At 46.6% G+C, this 20,703-nt stretch overlaps 1 protein-coding gene across 2 annotated transcripts in view; it reads left to right on the top strand.

The window, feature by feature from the left end:
- Nucleotides 1–7,073: 7,073 nt before the first annotated feature.
- The window catches only part of RCOR1 (REST corepressor 1), a 144,763-nt gene continuing 131,133 nt past the window's right edge, over nt 7,074–20,703 (top strand). Inside the window, exons 1-2 of one of the 2 annotated variants that reach the window (XM_028705407.2) lie at nt 7,074–7,726; nt 8,015–8,074. In XM_028705407.2, the coding sequence (XP_028561240.2) occupies nt 7,480–7,726; nt 8,015–8,074 (307 nt within the window). In that variant the 5' untranslated portion in view covers nt 7,074–7,479. The remainder of the gene's footprint in view (nt 7,727–8,014; nt 8,075–20,703) is intronic. The other variant, XM_028705326.2, reaches the window with a different exon arrangement.

Genomic DNA, 20,703 nt, shown 5'->3' with positions numbered 1-20,703 from the left:
GTTACCCATGAAAATCTTTCAATCAAAATTTTTTTTTAAAAAAAATTACTGTACTGTATTGTTGTTGTTGTTTAGTCGTTTAGTCGTGTCCAACTCTTCGTGACCCCATGGACCAGAGCATGCCAGGCACTCCTGTCTTCCACTGCCTCCCGCAGTTTGGTCAAACTCATGCTGGTAGCTTCGAGAACACCGTTCAACCACCTCGTCCTCTGTCGTCCCCTTCTCCTTGTGCCCTCAATCTTTCCCAACATCAGGGTCTTTTCCAGGGAGTCTTCTCTTCTCATGAGGTGGCCAAAGTATTGGAGCTTCAGCTTCACGATCTGTCCTTCCAGTGAGCACTCAGGGCTGATTTCCTTCAGAATGGATAGGTTTGATCTTCTTGCAGTCCATGGGACTCTCAAGAGTCTCCTCCAGCACCATAATTCAAAAGCATCAATTCTTCGGTGATCAGCCTTCTTTATGGTCCAGCTCTCACTTTTATACATCACTACCGGAAAAACCATAGCTTTAACTATACGGACCTTTGTTGGCAAGGTGATGTCTCTGCTTTTTAAGATGCTGTCTAGGTTTATCACTGCTTTTCTCCCATTACTGTATACAAATACTCTAAACAACCCTTATCTGTATATAAAAAAGACAATAATTACGATTGCATATTCTCTCGGAAATTTAAATTCCAACCATTTACAAAGAGAATCCAGCATTTCGACAAATATATCTGGTTGAGATACTTTCTCTGCCTGTCCAGTTAGGAGCACCACCATTTAAGACGGTTATTGATAAGCTGCAATGTGTGCAGAGGCGGGCAACCAAGATGATCAAGGGTCTGGAAACAGGCCTTATGAGGAATGGTTGAGGGAGTTGGGTATATCTAGCCTGGTAAAGAGGAGGCTGGGAGCTGTCTTCAAATATCCCAAGGGCTGTTGCATGGAAGATGGAGCAAGCTTGTTTTCTCCTGCTCCAGAAGGTAGGACCCAAAGCAATGGATTCGAATGATAAGAAAGGATGGGCCGACTACACAGTAGGAAGAACTTTCTGACTGTAAAAGCTGATCAGCAGTGGGAAAGACTACCTTGGAAGGTGGCAGTGCCGTATTAAACCCTGTGGAGGCTCCTGGCAGTCAAAATCTCGAGGGGGGGCCCTCACAAATTATCCCCTAATATCTAGAGGACGAGATGGTTGGATACTGTTCGCGAAGCTACCAGCATGAGTTTGATCAGGGGGTTGGACTCGATGGCCCTTGTGGTCTATTCCAACTCTATGATTCTATGACCAAACTGCGGGAGGCAGTGGAAGACAGGAGTGCCTGGCGTGCTCTGGTCCATGGGGTCACGAAGAGTCGGACACGACTAAACAACTAAACAACAAATACGTTTTTGATTTTACCAACCAACAAGATCAAATTAATATTATTTTGATCCATTGTTGCTGGGCCCCTAAAAGGCGTGGCACCCTATAGGCCGGTACCTGCTCTGCCTATTTGGTAATTTGGCACTGGAAGGCGGTGGACTGTTCTTCAGTGAAAGTTTTTTAAACATACGAGTGTGGATGGGATTTTTTAGCTGCAATTCCTGATGACACTCAAGGTCCCTTCCAACTCTGCAATTCTTTGATTCTTCCTTGTGTACACAGGGAATGCCCAAATAGGGCTATGGTGAGTCACCATAGCAAGATGCATCGCCGAGTGGCCATTTGCATCTGGGTCTCCCAACCCCTAGATCAGCTTTCCAACCGTGAAGCTTCCTTCCGACACCACACATGTGCTCAGGTATACACGGTCACCAAAGTGTTGGTGCTGACCTTTAAAGCCCTAAATGGCCTCGGCCCAGTATACCTGAAGAAGCGTCTCCACCCCCATCATTCGGCCTGGACGCTGAGGTCCAGCTCCAAGGCCTTCTGGCAGTTCCCTCTCTGCGAGAAGTGAGGTTACAGGGAACCAGGCAGAGGGCCATCTCGGTAGTGGCACCTGCCCTATGGAGCGCCCTCCCATCAGATGTCAAGGAAATAAACAACTACCTGACATTCAGAAGACATCTGAAGGCAGCGCTGTTTAGGGAAGGTTTTTAATGTTTGATGTTTTATCACATGATGATGATGGTGTTGGGAGCCACGCAGAGTGGCTGTGGAGGCCCAGCCAGATGGGCGGGGTAAAAATAATAAATTATTATTATTATTAATTTCAAGAATAAAACTTCTTGAAAGACGCATAAAGAAGCAGATTGGCAGTTACCTTTCTCATATATATATATATGAGTTCTATACCCCTATTCATAAAAAAATACGAAAGCAGCTTACAAAAGCTATGAATAAAATCAATGCAATTAAAAACATATTATTATTATTTTAAATCAGAGATCAGCTAACTCTTATGATAACTAAGTCGGTACATCACGAGACTCTTAATCTCAGGGCTGTGGGTTCAAGCCCCGTGTTGGGCAAAAGATTCCTGCATTGCAGGGGGTTGGACTAGATGACCCTTGGGGTCCCTTCCAACTCTACGATTCTGTGTATTCTTGATTGCCTGCATAAACCTGGTGGAATAGAAAAAGTTTTCAGCAGGCACTTGAAAGCTGAGATAGAAGGGCCCTGACTCAATCTCTATTGGCAGAGTATTCCAGAAAACTGGAACAATGACACTAAAGTCTCCTTGTTGCTGTCCAAATGAGCCTCAGCAGCCCAGGGAGTGACGAACAACACTCCTGCGGATGATCCTGTAAACTATGCCTTGCAATCCTGATAATAGGCATTTATTTATTTTCAAACATGTATATATCACTTTGTATTTAAAAAAATGCCACAGCAGTGTACAGAGACAATGACCTGGTTCATACACCGTGCTTTGCCAAAGCATTGCAAATATACAGTGGTACCTCGGATTACATACGCTTCAGGTTACAGACTCTGCTAACCCAGAAATATTACATTGGGTTAAGAACTTTTCTTCAGGATAAGAACAGAAATCGTGCTCCGGCAGCACGGCGGCAGCAGGAGGCCCCATTAGCTAAAGTGGTGCTTCAGGTTAAGAACAGTTTCAGGTTATGAACGGACCTCCGGAACAAATTAAGTACTTAACTCGAGGTACCACTGTACAAGTATGAGGCATCCCAGAGAGGGGAGGGTGACTGCTACAATTCCTCTCCCTAATCTTCCTGCTGCTATGAGCTAAGCCATGGTTTGGTTTTACGTGTTGACCAAAGCCGGACTTATGGTTTGTCTCCTCCAGACAAACCACAAGCTATACACGCAAGGACAAACCTTGGTTACAGCTCACCATCTGTAAGGAGCAAGAGAAGCCTTGAACTCGGGTTCAGACAACCAGCTAAGCCAAACCATGGCTTGGTAGTACTGCAGCAGGACTGTGGCAAACGTAAAGCAGCAGCTGTGAGCTCTCCAGGAATCCTCACACTTGCATGTTTGCGTCAAACCATAGTTTAGCTTAGCGTTAGGTGCAAATGCTAAGCTAAATGTGCAGTTCAATAAAAACCATTCTAATGCACAATTCAATAAAAATGCTAATGTGCAATTTGGTAAAACCCATACCACAAAACAGAAAAAAACCAAAACCATAACACAAAAATTCACAATCACATCCACTGTAGGTGCTGCTCTGTGTTTCCTATCCAATATTGATGGCCTGGAAATGCCTGGGCAGATAGATGAGTGTTAAACAGCATAACAGAGTTGGCAAGTCAGCTACATTGCGCTCAGTGGGCCTTACTTCTGAGTCAACATGAAGTGGGGCGCTTCAGTGGCTTAATTTATTTTCTTATTTGTTAAGATTTCTGTTCTGCCTTATCGCCAGCGGCCCTGAAACCAGCATACAGTAAGTAGCTTAAAACAATAAAGACGGTGACCATAAAAACCATCAGAGCATTAGACAGAACACTAAAACCGGCTGGTTAAAAACAAATCAAAACAGCAGAAGGCAATTAAATGTGTCTCGACCCTTATTAAAAGTTATTATTTATTTTATTTATTCACTACATTTATATGCCACCTTTACCTTTCAAGGATGGGACGTGGGTGGCGCTGTGGGTTAAACCACAGAGCCTAGGACTTGCTGATCAGAAGGTCGGAGGTTCGAATCCCCGTGATGGGGTGAGCTCCTGTTGCTCGGTCCCTGCTCCTGCCAACCTAGCAGTTCAAAAGCACGTCAAAGTGCAAGTAGATAAATAGGTACCGCTCCGGCAGGAAGGTAAATGGCGTTTCCATGCGCTGCTCTGGTTTGCCAGAAGCGGCTTAGTCATGCTGGCCACATGACCCGGAAGCTGTACGCCGGCTCCTTTGGCCAATAAAGCGAGATGAGCGCTGTAATCCCAGAGTCGGTCACAACTGGACCTGATGGTCAGGGGTCCCTTTACCTTTCAAGGATCTCAAGGTGGCGCCCATGGTTCTCCTCCTCCCCATTTCATTCTCACAACAACCCTGTGAGGTAGGTGACTGGCTCAAGGTCAACCCAGTGAGTTTCATGGCTGAGTAGAGGATTCGAACCCTGGTCTCCCAGGTCCTAGTCCAACACAACAACAATTATGCCACACATTGGAGGCACAGACAGCAGGGCAGAGTTGGACTGTAGCGAAGAAGGGCACTGGTGTAACTGTGTAGCAGAGAAGCATAGAACTGTAGAGTCAGAACTGTAGAGTCAGAAGGGACCACAAGGATTGGCCAGTTCCGGTCCAGCCCCCTGCAATGCAGGAATCTTTCTCCCAGTGTGGGGCTCAAACCCACAACCTTGAGATTAATAGCTTCACCTCAGAGAGTTTTGCAACAGGAAAGCCACCACTGGAAAGGCTCTGTCTCCAGCAGGGATGGACACATCCCCTTCCTGGCAGCTTTCACCACATGACAGAGGTGGGCGGGGCTAGAGGCAAAAGTGGGCAGAGCAACAAATGCAAATACTACCGTTTCCCAGCAGGCACTGGGACACACATCTGTCACAGATGCTTCCGCTGAGTTTCCTGCATTGCAGCGGGTTGGTCTAGATGACCCTTGGCGTCCCTCTCAACTCTTACATTTCTGTGATTCTATACCCTTCTCTATCCTCCATCCTGATGTGCAAGATTTCAAGGACAGAAACATTTGGAGCGCAAAGCAGAGCCAGCAAGGCAGAGAAAGGCTGGCTAAAGTTCCTGAAAGGCTGCATTTGGCCCTCTCCCAGAGGTTCCCCAACCTGGTGCCCTCCGGATACTATGAACAACAGGCCCCATCAGTGCCCTCTAGCTACAGTAATGCAGGTTGTAGCTCAAAGCATCTAGAGAGCACCAGGTTGGGGAAGGCTTTGACACAACACCGCCGGGAAGGATTTCGGAGGCAGATTCCAGCTGGCAGGCAGGTTCATATTTGTCGGACGAGTGAGGCTTGGAGTTCTTCTATTTCATATCACGATTTTTCATTATTTTTTTTTTAAAAAAAGCAGCCACCCCTTGGTTTCGCACTGTAAAATTTCACCTGCCTTTTAGGTTTTGCTCTTTGCTGGGGGGGCGGGGGGGGGGCTCACAGCCTGGGTATCAACAATATTTTGTGTTCTGTTTATTTTCCTTCCCAAAGGCCTTTGAGAAGCCAAACAAAGGCTACCACATGCAGAAACTTCAGCCCTTCAAGGCTGCCTCTCTCTCTTTTTTCCTCCTTCCCCCGTGTGGAAAAAATTGTCAGATGTTGACAAATTCTTTCCCTGAGCCTCCACCCCCCATTCCTTCCTCCTCTTTTATTTTTGGAAGGGGAGGGGGAAAGGAAAGACAGGGGTTTTTTTTGGGGGGGGGGGTAGAGAGACGGAAGGAAGAGAGCGAAGCCTCTTTCACTTTGGAATCAAATGTTAAGACAGCTTTGGAAAATATGCCATTGGCCTTCGATGTCTCCCTTTGCCCAGTGGGTGGATTGGACGGGTACATTATTTTGAGGGTTCTCTGTCTCTCGTCTCTTCCACCCCACCCCAGGCATTTGAAACCTCCTCCAAGGTTTCCTTTCTCCTTCTCTTTCTTGCCCTGAATATTTGTTCTGCAGTACCATTACAAAAAGAAAGAAAAAACCCCAATCTCCCTTCCTCTTCTCTGCCTCGTGTGGAAATGTGCAAGGGAAAGTTGCCTTCATTTATAATAAGGTGGAAGGTTCTGTGTACTGTATTTCTCTCTCTCTCTTTCTCTCTCTCTCTCAACTCCACGCCACCAGACAGGAGAAGCAATTTGCTTTTTTTGCTTTTTTTAAAGGGAAAAAAAACACACACAACTCCAGCAATTCAGATGACTTTGCCTATCCGCGCACCCCGCCTTTCTCTGTAAAGAAGCAATAGCTCCCACTTTACACGCAAGAGAAAGGTTTGGGGCATTTGAAAAGAGAGAGAAAAGGGGTGGGGGTGGGGAGGAAAACAATGCAATAACATCTTTCCACGCGCGCGAGTGGGGCGAGGGCACCCGTCGCACCACAGCGAGCGACTTCGTAGTATTATCTTAGTTTCTTTGTATGGAGATTCCATTCAAACTGTTCAGCGTGTCACCAGTAACCTTCCGCCAAAGAGGAGGAGGAGGAGGAGGAGGGGGAGAAAAAATAGTCCCAAGCTACTCGTCACCCTTCTGATGGGTGCGGAGGTGGGGGGGTGGGGGGGAAATATATGTGAGAACGAGAGAGAAATTGCTTGCAACTCGCTTTTTTTTTTTTTTTTTTGCTGCGGCTACGCCACCCTTTTATATTTTGCACCCAAGCTCCCTGTTCCCCTGAGCATGGCTAGAGTGCATTTGCCAACACTGCCCCCAAACTCCCCTTTTAAATTTTTTTTTTAATTGCAATCTTTCTTTTCCTCTTTTCGCTTCAGTCAAGACACAGTGTAGCCTTGCAACGAGCCTTGCCTCATTGGGCGCAGAGATTGCAAAGGGAACGCTCTCTCTCCCCCCCCCCGCCTTCTCCACCTAACCTGAGCAAACGGAAGCGCCGGGCCGGCTTTGACGGGCGGCTCGGCGGAGCCAATGGCGTGGCGGGGAGGCTTCCCAAAATGTGTGGGCGGCCAATGGGCTGCGCAGGGGGGCCGGCTCACGGGGAGGCTAGCAGCTCAGGTTGACAGTGACTAGTCCCAGTGCAGGGAAGTGCAAGGAGAGAGAGAGAGAGAGAGAGAGAGAGAGAGGAGGGGATGAGCTTCAAAGTTCGAGGCTTCCTCTCATTGCAGGGAATTTCCCCCCCTTCTTCTTTGAAGGAAGGAGAGAGGAGAGAAGGGAGATTGCAATAAAAGCAGCCTCTGGGAAAAAGCTTTGCAATTGCAGCTTGCTTCCCCTCCCCTTTCTTTGCAAAAAAAAAGGGGGGAGGAAAAAATAAAAGAAAGCAGCAAGCTCGTCTTCTGCTATTCCCCCTTTTTCCTCCCTCTAAATTCTGACTCTTTCCTTTTCACCTTCTCTCTATCTCTCTATCCCCCCCACCACCCTTCACACTCCCCCTCCTCTTCTTCTTCTTTCCTATTTATTTATTTTTTTTGCCCTCCCCCCCCCCCAACCCCCAATGCCAGCCATGATAGAGAAGGGCCCGGAGATCTCAGGCAAAAGAAGGGGCAGGAACAATAATGCCAGCAGCCAGGCGAGCGGCGCTGCTTCTCAGGGCGCCTCTGCCTCCGTCGCAGCCGGCAGCGCCAACAATGGGAATAATAGTAAAAGTTTGGCATCGGCGGCGGCGCCCAATGGCAATGGCAGCAGCGCCGCCAACTCTTGGGAAGAGGGCAGCTCGGGGTCTTCCAGCGATGAGGAGCATGGTGAGTCTCCCGGGGATATTGGGTGGGGGGGGGGGAAAGGAAGGGATGGAGAGAAAATTGAGAAGGGGGGGTGGGGAGGAAACTCTGCAGACTTCTGGAAATAGGCGCATGGTTTTTGTAAAGCAAGCATTCTTATTTTTAAATGGGGAACGGGGGTGGAGGGAAGCAAGGGAGGAAATCGAGCAGAGTTTGCCAACCCCCCCCCACCCGAAAAAAGCTTGCAGACTTTTGGGAATACAGGCATGGCAAGCATTTTATTCTTCTTCTTCTTGCTTGTTTCCACATCAGGAGGAGGAGGCATGAGAGTGGGACCCCAATACCAAGCCGTCGTTCCCGACTTCGACCCTGGTGAGTCATTTTCCGTGGATCCCGCGGGCTTTTTCTTTTGGCGTCTCATCTGCACGAGCCGCGAGTAGTTTTGAGGAAGTCCTACTCGGGAGTAGGCCCGTTGGAGTGCATGGGCCCAAGTGGGTAGTCATGGCTGGCCATTAATTCCAACCGGGGCTGCTCTGAGCGTGGCTGATCCCAGGGTCTGCCTCTCTCTCTGTGCACCCCCCCCCCGCTAATCCTTCGCCATTTGGAAGGGGGGAAAGGATCTGATCTGGTGCCTCCTTTTTTTTTTTTTTTGCTTAGGAAGTAAATTCCGTGGTGCTTCCTCCCAAGTAAAACGTGTAATGGATTGGGGGAATGGCTAAAGTCATTTTGTGTGAGAGATTGCGAACGCAAGGGTGGAAGAGCTCTTCCTTCCTTTTGTTATAAAAAGTAGTAATTTTTTTTAATAAAAAAAGTGTTGTTGTTTCCCCCACCCTGTTCAAGAAGCAGGAAGATGACAACTTTTGCCCCTTCCCCTCTGTGTTTACCCTGCTGTCCAAGGAAGGAACAGCAAGGGAAGGGGGGGGGGTTTGGAAAAGCAGAGAAACGTGCTTGGGAAACGTGCCACCACACTTGATGATATAAAAGGGGGGGGGGGAGAGGATATATTATGGGTTTTTTTACTTCTTCGAAAATCTTCCCACAAATCCATTCTTTACTATCTCTTCTTTTTCCCCATTCTCTCCCATTTCTTTTTTTCTTCCTTTAAGAAAAATAAAGTGGATTTTTCAGGGAGGAGAAAATATTAATATTCTCTCCTCTCTCCCCCCCCCCCCCCCATTTCTGTGCTTTGCAGGTGTGGTTACTATTTTCATAATTCACATTGGCGGAGGGGGGGGGGGAAGGAACCTGCCCTTTATGAAAATCCGGTGCCAGTCGACTCCTTTAGACTCCTCCCCGCAACCTCTTCTCTCTCTCCCCCCCCCCCCACTACCAATTATTTCACATGCAATTGACCTAAATCCAATTACTTTTACAATTATTGTTATTAAATGAGCGGTTCGCGTTGGTTAGGTCGTCCAGAGAGGTGCGAAAGAGAGCAGGAATCTCCTACTTCTTTTAATGACGGATTTTTAGGGACGAGTGGAGTAGAGGACAAAAAGAGAGAGAGACAGGGAAGAAAAGAAATCCAGTTAATAAAAACAACAGAAGTCTTTCCAGGGGGCGCTTTATAGACTGGGTGTCAAACAGAACAACAGATTTGTCCAGCGAGAGATGGCGAAAGGGGAGTGTTTGCTCCCCCCCCCCTTTAAAAAAAATAATCTCTCTGTACGTGGATATATGGTTTTTGGGAGTGGAGGAGAACAAAACAGCCTCGTTCCTTTATTTAGGATGTGCAGACTTATTGTAATCAACTGTTTCTGTTCTTGGGGGTTGGGAGTGGGAGAAGGAGGAAGAAAAAGCTAGTTCCCCAATGCTCTCTGTATACTTAATCTCTCCCTCAGTTTCCCCTACTCTTAATTTAAAATGGAAGGGGTTGTTGGGGCGGGGGGGGGGAGAGAGAAACCTGGGCAAACAAAGGAATTCAAGGTTTCCTGTAAGGCAGATAATTTATTATTTTTAATGTGTGTTTGTCAGGAGCCATGCTACAGCCTTTACTTCCTTAGTTTTGAAACGAAAGGCTCCCGGTTCTTCCTTTGCAACTATAGCTTAATGCTGCCTTCCTGTAAAACAAGCAAAACAAACGACAACAACCCCCCACCCCAATCCCTGCCCCACCCTCCCACCCCCCACTGTCTCGGTCTTAACACGAGAGCTGACTCCAGCATGTAGCTAACTTGATTGAATCCTTTGTTTCTGGACTTTTCAAAAATAATAAGCCCAATGAAAAAGAGCGCCCGGCCTCTCCGCCCCCCCCCACCTTGAAAAGTATGAGATTTCTTTTCTTTTTTTTTAGCACGACCCGCAGGAACTCCGGATAATTGATTCCCCCCCCCCCCCCCTAGTTTGCTGACTGTCGTAATTTGTGATAGCGCTCGCAGATTTGTAGGGCTGGTGTAGTTGTGCAGGGCTGGGACTTAGGGTGCCCCTGTTTTAAGAATTGGCAGAGCTGGGGGGGGGTTTCCTGCAGGCCATGTAGTCCACCCCCTTCCTCGATGCAGAAATCCTCAGTTGTCCAACCATCTGCTTGTAGTCCTAGTTCGTGCAAGTAACGGGTGACATTGTTGAGCCGCTTGTGCCATTAAGAGATTCCTCCTCTTTTAATTTTTTTGCATCCGAAATCTCCCATTAAAGCTTCTCTTACCTCCCCTCTGTGTGGCAGCTCTTCAGATATCTGAAGAGTGTGTCTTCCACCTTGATCTTTCCGTATTCGGGCTAAACATAACTCAGCTCCCTCCATCCTTTCCTCTTAAGACATGTTTTCCATACCACTGGCCATGCTCGTCGTGTCCTCTTCTGAACCTGTTCTTTTTTTCCTAAGTGCGGAGGCCAGAACTGGATGTGGTACTTGGAATAAAGTGCAGCTATTACTTCTTGCGCACTTGGGGGTGCATTTCAAGCGAGAGCATTCTGTCAAAACAGTGAAATGATCTCTCCACCCCCCTTTCCCCAAAATGCACTGTACTTTATGTTCTCCCAGATTCATGGAGGTAGAGGAAAGCCCAGATGTGCTACTGAGAGTTCAGTTCTGCTGGCTGCTGCTAGTGGAACGGAGTACAGTGGTACCTCGGGTTAAGTACTTAATTCGTTCCGGAGGTCCGTACTTAACCTGAAACTGTTCTTGGCCTGAAGCACCACTTTAGCTAATGGGGCCTCCTGCTGCTGCTGTGCCGCCGGAGCACAATTTCTGTTCTCATCCTGAAGCAAAGTTCTTAACCTGAAGCACTATTTCTGGGTTAGCGGAGTAACCTGAAGCGTATGTAACCCGAGGTACCACTGTACTTGAATCTGGCCCTTGGAAACTATGGCTCTATGAATAGCAGCTTCAAACTGCGTTGGCCTTTTTTGCCGCAGCATCACACCACGGACTCGCATTTCCGTTTGTGATCAGTTGCAATCCCAAGCTCCTTTTCGTATGCGTTACTGTCAAGGCAGGCATCGCCATTTGATTTCTGTTTTGCCCAAATGCAAAACTTTTACATTACTGAATTTTACTTTGCTGAGTCCCAACGTTAGTGTGTCGGCTGCAGTGTGTAGGTGTGTCATGCGAACGCTTCCTGGTCTCCTCCCGGGGCTGGAAAAGGGTTAGTTTAACCTCTGGTTTGCTAGTAAAACTGAATTACTGTGGCGCGAAATGATGCAGAACTGAATTACTGTGTTGTGAAATGATGCATGTGTAAAAAGTGTGCCACCGACATAAGAAGTTTGGAAAGTAAGTCACTGATAAATTTAAATCTTGCCCCAGCCACAAACTTGCGAAACGCTTGATCCTATGCATACTTATTCAGAAGTAAACACAACTGGTTCAGTGGATGTGGATGTACTCATGGGAGTTTATTTGGTTTCAAAGAATGTTAATCTTAAAACAAAATAAATATGAGAAGGTAATTTCATCTGGCTGTTCACCAGAAGGTTGGTGGTTCGAACCCATCCAGGGACAACCGTTGGCAGGATTCCTGTATTGCTGGGGGGGGGGGGTTGGACTAGATGACCCTTGGGGTCCCTTCCAACACTATGATTTTATGAAAAATGCCCACCTATCTTACTAGGTTGTGTTTGAGTATTGCTGAGAACACGTGATTCAAAAGTGCTGTATAACACTCAGAAACACTTAAATGTACTATATTAATGTGAAGGACCCTGTGAAACATTGTGGGCGGGAGGAAATAGAATGAAATCTTAATCATTTTGTGTGGTGGGTTTTTTTTTTTTTTACATTTATAGTCTATCTTAAGTTCAAGGGTCTTTCTGGTCGCACTCTCTTCACCTCCCCTTTTGTCTCTCAACAACCATGTGAGGAAGCTTAGGTTGAGAGATGGTGACTGGCCCAAGGTCACCCATTCATGGTTGGACAGGATTTTGAACCTGGGTTTGTTGACACTCTGAACTGGGGTGGCTCAACTTCTCATAGCACGTGGGCCTCAAAAGTACTTCAACACGGAACGTGTGGACCGCACAGTGCCTGGTCATAGAATCATAGAGTTGGAATAGACCACAAGGGCCATCGAGTCCAACCCCCTGCCAAGCAGGAAACACCACCAGAGCACTCCTGACATATGGTTGTCAAGCCTCTGCTTAAAGACCTCCAAAGAAGGAGACTCCACCACACTCCTTGGCAGCAAATTCCACTGTCGAACAGCTCTTACTGTCAGGAAGTTCTTCCTAATGTTTAGGTGGAATCTTCTTTCTTGTAGTTTGGATCCATTGCTCCGTGTCCGCTTCTCTGGAGCAGCAGAAAACAACCTTTCTCCCTCCTCTATTTGACATCCTTTTATATCTTTGAACATGGCTATCATATCACCCCTTAACCTCCTCTTCTCCAGGCTAAACATGCCCAGCTCCCTTAGCCGTTCCTCATGTGTGTGTGTGGGGATTGAGGCCAAAAATTGACACACGTCCCCAGCCCTTACACTGCCTTCCCAACCCAAAGCCCACTAAACAAGACTCTGGGCTTTGGGAAGTAGGTGCCAGGCTAGGGTTCGAAATTAGCAGGGCGCCAGGCACGTTTTGCGCCTAAAGATTCTCCATTTGTGAGGACCTCCAAAAGTCGTGGGTGCCAATTTTTTTGCGCCTGGCTGACACTAAAGGATTACTGAAATGTATGTGCTTCGAATCCTCGGAAGTATGCGTTAAGGATAGACAATATGTTAAAGAGTTTAACAATAAAGAGTAGAGTGTTTTGAAAACTACGGTACTAATATATTTTGATGTAAACACCAAATTAAACATGTATTAATAAGTTTCTGCTAAAAAACACAATACTAACAAAGTGAATTAACTTATGTGTATTGTGTGTTAATTCATGCTTTTCAAAATAATAACTAAAAAGTTCTGCCACCCCCCCCCCCCACCTGTGGCGACTAGGCATTCTGTTTTGGCGCCCACAACCCAGGTCCCAGAAGCCATTTGGCTCCTAGCTTTTCTATCCCGGTTTCTAACACTGCTGGCAAGGTACTGCAGCCCTCCCACCTCCTTCCCAACCCTGGAAAAGTGCTAACTAGGCTTGCCAAGGGCCGCCCAAAAAGGCTTCGAGGGTTGCATTTGTGTGTTGGAATACCCTGCTCTAAACCACACTTGCCCTGCTCTAAGCTTTTTATGCCTCGTATATGTTTGTTTAGTGTTGCATGAATCCCTCCCTTGACCGTGGCCATGTGTTGTATGCGCACACACCTGGTTTTCCATGTTTACGTGTGTGTGTGTGTGTGTGTGTGTGTGTGTGGAGCAGCTGGCTATACATATGGCAGCACCAGGTACATGTGTCTTTGTCGCACACAATTAACATCAAAGGGGATTCCCACAGTAGGACACTCCCCATGTAGGAAGCTCTTCCTGGGTGAAGGTTACAGGCAGGGCCAAAATCGCAGAGGAGATTTCCTGCCCCCCCCTTTCCCCCCAAGTTGAGGACTGTGAGTGTCTGAATTGGGGCCATGAGCTAGAAAAGCTCGCATCGTCTTTCCCAGGTGTACTTTCCTGATCAAAATTGCTGCTATTTGTAGGGGGCAGGTAGGAGGCACACAGGGATGTATAAATTTGCATGTTTTCCCCTTTGGGCAAAGAGTTTCTGCACTGGGGGGGGGGGGTTTGGCTTGTAAAGGTTTTTGCGTCTGTTGGCTGTTCTCCTGCACCGCAGCCCTGATTAGATTTACATTTCTTTTAACCTTTAAAGAAAACCAAATACCTGCAGGAGATCCAATCAAGGACCTCTCAAAGTCTTGCCTAATTTGATCCTTTTGTACTCTTCCCTCCCCCACCTCTCCCAACGCCTCCTGCCCCGGTTCTGTAGGTTACAGTGGTCCAACCATTATATGCTGAAAATTAAATCTGGTGTTGTGTTTTAACTTTTGTGGCCACTGGTTGGCTCTAATTGCTTCTGAAGTACAGTGGACGAACGTGATCTGTGTGGGAGGCATGTTCGCAACCCACAGTGTCGTGTCTGCGCACGCGTGGGTTGCGATTTAGCGCTTCTGTGCATGCATGATCACCGAAACCCGGAAGTAACCCGTTCTGGTACTTCCGGGTTTCGGCGCGTCTGTAACCCGAAGAAATGCAACCTGAAGAGTCTGTAACCCGAGGTATGACTGTAGTAGGTTGTTTCCTGCCGCAATAAACTTGTTGCTGAATATTTTCGTGAGCTGGTTAGAAGCATTCTTAGGTGGAGGTGCTGAGATGTGTCTGAGCAGCACGTTCCTCTTGCAGAACTATAATCCACAAGCTTCTTTTTGGGGAGGGCCTCCTCCAACTAGATTGAGTTTTGTAGTGCGGTTATTATATTTCGGTTATCTCGTTGCTCCAAGTTGGACTGGCCACAGCAGCTGTCAGACATGTTGCATGGGGACCATTTTTGCGTTGCATCCGTGTGACGTGGCAAACGACGCCGTTATTCTCCAGGCGATCCATTCGTCTCATGTATCTCCTTTCTGCAGATATGGCTAGGCCACGTGGAAGTGGTTCCTAAGCTGCAATAATAGAACTATTTTTTCTGGGTTTGAGAGTTTCATGGAGAACTAACTGGGAATTTATTGTTAGAATAGGCCCTCTTATGTGTGCACTATTGGGGGTGGGAAAAACATATACCCCACTGAACTCCCATCAGTCTTAAAGCTTCCACATTTTTTAAAAGAGAGATGGGATATTTTGTTGCTTGGAAGATAAGATGGGGTTACACTCAAGGTCCTGGCTGTAGGCTTCCCCATGGCACCTGGTTGGCCTTCTCTGAAAACAGGATGTTGGATTTGGGGCCCTTTGGCCTTATTCCACAGGGCTCTTCTTAGGTAAATTCTAACTTGTTAGGAATTTGGATACTTTGCTGTTGTAAATGGGATTGCATGTACAGAATTATAGAATTGGAAGGGACCCTGAGGATCATCTAGCCCAGGCATGGCCAAACTTGGCCCCCCAGTTGTTTTGGGACTACAACTCCCATCATCCCTAGCTAACAGGACCAGTGGTCAGGGATGATGGGAATTGTAGTCCCAAAACAGCTGGAGGGCCAAGTTTGGCCATGCCTGATCTAGTCCAACCCTGTGCAGTGCAGCAGTATGCTGCTGTCCCATAAGGGAATCGAACCCATGACCTTGGCGTTATTAGCACCACACTCTGACCAAGTGAGAACCTTAATTTAATTTCCGCAAAGATTATCACATTTTTTAAAATCTCCCTGTCACCCTTCCCCACATTTACAAAAGCCTGGTGTCCTCCAGATGTTGTCTGCAGCTAATGAGAGTAACATCCCAAAAAACTTTGGATAGGACCAGGTTGTGTGGATGGCTAGCTCCCCCCCCCCCCCCGGGCTTCCATCAAATGAGAGTCATGCATACTACCTCTTTATGAACTAGAAAACCCCTTCTTAATGATGCTCTCTACTAACCGAGGTAAAGACCTGTCAAATTACTTGATGGAGCTTGTCACCAAGGTATTGCTTTAACTTACACAAATGTCAGTGATGTCAAGTTAATCTTCCCCAGAAGTGTTCTTGTCAACTAGTTCTTGAACGTCAGCATTTTTTTTTGGGGGGGGGGTAAGTAAAATGTTTAAATCTCTCCTAAAAGCAGTAAGGAAATTGGTATGGAAAACACCTTGTGTGTTCTGCCTCCCAAGTGCCTAAAAATTTGGTGCTGTGGGTGTCTAGAATTAGGGGTGCTCTTCTTGTCCTGCCTTTTAACTTTTTGTGACTATTTTTTTTAGCTGTCTGATGGTTTCAATATTAGGCAGAACGACAGGACGCACATTTGGTGTTAGTGGCTTAAATTATACCTGGTTAGTTATTCAGTGTCTGCTTAAATCAGTAAGGTTGATGCACACCTAAAGTATTTGCTATGTGCTTGCTTGACCCAAGTGTACCATTTTAGCTATTCTAATGGTGTGTAATAGTTATTTGAGCTTGTGCAGGCATTGGGGGTTCTGTGGGCAGGGGCTATTCAGCTAAAATCTTAACCCAACCAATCGCTTTGATCTGTGGAACTTGCACTTATACAAGGGCCACACAACGTTCATTTCACATTGTAAGGGGTCATTTACGGTTGCATATTCCTGCATTGTAGGGGGTTGACCTAGATCAGGGGCAGGCAACCTAAGGCCCGGGGGCTGGATGCGGCCCAATCGCCTTCTCAATCCGGCCTGTGGACGGTCCGGGAATCAGCGTGTTTTTACATGAGTAGAATGTGTCCTTTTATTTACAATGCATCTCTGGGTTGTTTGTGGGGCCTGCCTGGTGTTTTTACATGAGCAGAATGTGTGCTTTTATTTAAAATCCATCTCTGGGTTATTTGTGGGGCATAGGAATTCGTTCATTATTCCCCCCCCCCCAAAAAAAATACCCACCACATGGTCTGAGGGACGGTGGACCGGCCCTTGGCTGAAAAAGGTTGCTGACCTAGATGGTCCTCTCAGGGTTCCAACTCTACAATTCTGTGATTCCTTTAGTGTGGCATCACCCAATCTTTGGAACTCCCTTCCTATTGGCATTAGGTTGGCACCATCATTGTATCCTTTTAGCCACCTGCCAAAAACTTTTCTGTGTTTCAGCAGGCCAATCTGGAGACGTGATTTGGTTACTTACATCTGTTTTTTAAATTTGTCTCAGATGAGATTAGTGTTAGAAACTCAGATATATAATCAAATGGCACCTTAAACCTAGGTTACGGTCACCACAACAGAATGTTTAGGCACATTTTTTGTGTGAAACAACTTCTTCTTCTTCTTCTTCTTCTTCTTCTTCTTCTTCTTCTTCTTCTTCTTCTTCTTCTTCTTCTTCCACTTTTAAAGAAAAAACCCTCAAAGCGGTTTATAACACATTAAAACATCAAATAAAACAATCTGGAATAAAACAAATTCAAGCTTCAAGGAAAACATATCAGATCCTTTTCTAAGGGACATTTTGCTCCCCCCCCCCCTATTTATTTACCTACTTTCTTCATATAACTGCCTCATAGCAGGTGCTTTAGGAAGCCAGTGTGGTGTAGTGGTTAGAGCAGGCATAGTCAAACTCTGCCCTCCAGATGTTTTGTGACAACAACTCCCATGATCCCTAGCTAACAGGACCAGTGGTCAGGGATGATAGTCCCAAAACACCTGGAGGGCTGAGTTTGCCTATGCCTGGGTTAGAGTGTTGGACTAGGGCTTGGGTGATCAGGGTTCAAATCCCCACTCGGTCATGAAGCTTGGGTGACCTTGGAGTCACTCACAGCCTCTTAACCTACCTTACAGGGTCATTGTAAGGACTAACTGAGGGGGGAGGGTGAACCATGTACTCCTTGGAGAAAAAGCTGGGATATACATGCAATAAATAAGTTCTTCTCCTTACCTGCTTAAGAAAGCTGGAGGGGCCAGCCAGATGGAGATGTCAGTCAGCAACCTGGAACCTGGGGATTTCCACGTAGTTGAATTTACACCAGTTGCAAAATGTGTCTGGCGCCTGGGGAATTTCGAACACTGGTTGCGTCCAAATGTCTCCATGTTTTTATGGAATGACTGGTCAAAAAGTACAGAGGTACTAGGGTTGGAAAAAGAAGTTGGGAGCCTTTGCAGTTTCTCGGATCGGCTGCTTGTCTCACCTGGCCTGACTGGATGTAAAGCAAAGCCATCAGGAAGCTGCCTTATACTGCCATTGGCCCATCTAATTTAGTATTGTCTAGATTGGCAAGCATAGGGACACGGGTGGTGCTGTGGGTTAAACCACAGAGCCTAGGACTTGCTGATCAGAAGGTTGGCGGTTCAAATCCCCGTGATGGGGTGAGCTCCCGTTACTCGGTCGCTGCTCCTGCCCACCTAGCAGTTCGAAAGCACGTCAAAGTGCAAGTAGATAAATAGGTACCGCTCCGGCGGGAAGATAAACGGCGTTTCCGTGCGCTGCTCTGGTTCGCTAGAAGCGGCTTAGTCATGCTGGTCACATGACCTGGAAGCTGTACGCCGGCTCCCTCGGCCAATAATGCGAGATCAGCGCCGCAACCCCAGAGTCGGTCACGACTGGAACTACTGGTCAGGGGTCCCTTTACCTTTACCTTTTAGATTGGCAAGCAGTGCGTCTCCAAAGTTTCAGACAGGGGTCCCTCCTGACCTTACCTGGGCCCTTACCTGGAGATTGTTCTTGGGACCATAGTGGATGTTGCACCACTGAATTAAGAAACTTTCCTTTACAGCGAGGACCTAAAGCCCATGAAATTGCCAAGGTAGCTGGAGGCCTGTCATAATTCTGTGCAGAGCCCAAAATGTATCCAAGATAAAAGCAGTGGCCTGTGGTGAGGTTCTTTGTTCTCTGTGACTCCATGAACTGAGTTGAGGCAAGAAAGGGCTTGGCACCCTCCCCACATCTAAATGTTAAAGTCTGTGTGAAATCCAGAGTAAAGCACACAGATATGGCCTGTCTGCAAGGTGTGCATTGGTAATAATTGATTTGCATTAAATAAAAATTCCAGACAGTGTATGGGGTCTAATTTGCACATTTTGCTAACGGTGCTGAGTAAAATCAGCAGAAAGGTCTGTAGCTTTGCTGCCATTTTAAATGCCAGAGATATAGTAGGCTTGGTGTGAGGTATACCATTCTAAGGAAAAAAAGGAAAAGCCAGCAGGATATGGGTCTTATCAGCTAGACAATGAGTAGGGGTTCTCTGCTACTAGTCTTGGGATTTATTATTTAACAAAATTATATGCCATTTACTGCAAAACAACAACAACACAACCCTGTTAAGTGGTTTACAAGGTTCATTTAAAATACCAATTAAGAAGGAGTTACAAAAAAAATGAAATCAGTAATTGTAAAACAGTTATACCTTTTAAAATTACATGCCTGGGTAGGGCTGCTGGAACAAAAAACTTTTTAGCAGACACCCAACAGCAGTTTAGTGACGGCATATGCTTGATATCAATGGGTAGAGAGTTCCAATGTCTTTTGCCACAGCAAAAGATGTGTTTCTTGCAACTGTGGAATCATGTAAGCGGTTGAGTGGGCACATTTGGGGTATTGCTGAAGCAATAGGTGCTTTTAAAAGCTTTCAGTTTTGTTAGGATTTCTTTCACGGTGGACTCGCCAACCCTTATTTCTCCCGCTGTATTTGATTGACTTGCCTCCAGCTTGGACACTCCCAGTCCTTAATTTTGCTGCTTGGGTAGCCACAAAGAGTTGCTTTGGGGACGTTTGTTGTGATGATGTTTCAGCAATAATATTAATAATGATAGAATTGTAGAGTTGGAAGGGACCACAAGGGTCATCTAGTCCAATCTTTTGCCCAACGTTCTCATTCCAAACTGTACTTTGGTTGGGCACCAGCTTGGCAGAGGCTGCTATAAAACCAATCAAACTTTTGTTCAGATATTTTGATATTCTGGTCAGACCTCACCTGGAGTACTGTGTCCAGTTCTGGGCACCACAGTTCAAGAAGGACACTGACAAACTGGAACGGGTCCAGAGGAGGGCAACCAAAATGGTCAAAGGCCTGGAAACGATGCCTTATGAGGAACGGCTAAGGGAGCTGGGCATGTTTAGCCTGGAGAAGAGGAGGTTAAGGGGTGATATGATAGCCATGTTCAAATACATAAAAGGATGTCACATAGAGGAGGGAGGGAGAAAGGTTGTTTTCTGCTGCTCCAGAGAAGCGGACACGGGGCAATGGATCCAAACTACAAGAAAGAAGATTCCACCTAAACATTAGGAAGAACTTACTGACTGTAAGAGCTGTTCGACAGTGGAATTTGCTGCCAAGGAGTGTGGTGGAGTCTCCGTCTTTGGAGGTCTTTAAACAGAGGCTTGACAACCATATGTCAGGAGTGCTCTGATGGTGTTTCCTGCTTGGCAGGGGGTTGGACTCGATGGCCCTTGTGGTCTCTTCCAACTCTATGATTCTATGATTTTCATTTTTAGGCAATCGCTCAGCTGTGTAAATAATCCAACCGCCTCGTTGTCCCATAACATTAAACCATGGTTTATTAAACCATGACTTCGCATCATGCGTGAACTCAGTCCAGCAGCTTAACTATAGTTTGTTTACTGGCAACGAACCACAGTCTGAAACAATGGTTTGTTGTTGACTTATGAATCTTGGTGTGTTTTAGCCATGTGAACTCAGAACCTTTCCTTAACCATGGTTTATTTGACCTCCCCACCTCAGACGCTTACCTGGCTACAAAGACACAAGGCACTGTTCGAAGAAGGGCCTGCGTCGGAAATCATGTAGATTCTCTTGAGATGGGGAATAGCATAAAGAGAACAAAGAGGGAGAGACAGTGTGGTTCAATGGCCAGAGCCAGCCAACGAGAACAGGGTTCAAATCCTCACTTCAGTCATGAAGCTCACCAGGTGATTTTGAGGCTAGTACCTTGCCTCTCAGACGAATATACCTCGCAGGGTTGTTTTGAGGTTAAAGATGGCAGTGTATGGAGGAATTCGGTACCTCATTCCAATCTCCTTGGAGCCGAGGGCAGGATAATCATAAAAATGTAATAAAATAAACAAGGAAACCCTGTCCAGCTACCTCTGGACGAACTCCAATAGCACGGACTGAGAAGAGTAC

Source organism: Podarcis muralis, chromosome 1 (genome assembly GCF_964188315.1).
Source record: "Podarcis muralis chromosome 1, rPodMur119.hap1.1, whole genome shotgun sequence".
NCBI classification, from domain to species: domain Eukaryota; kingdom Metazoa; phylum Chordata; class Lepidosauria; order Squamata; family Lacertidae; genus Podarcis; species Podarcis muralis.
The sequence above is the reverse complement of the archived record's forward strand: the minus strand, read 5'-3'. Positions and strand labels throughout refer to the sequence as shown.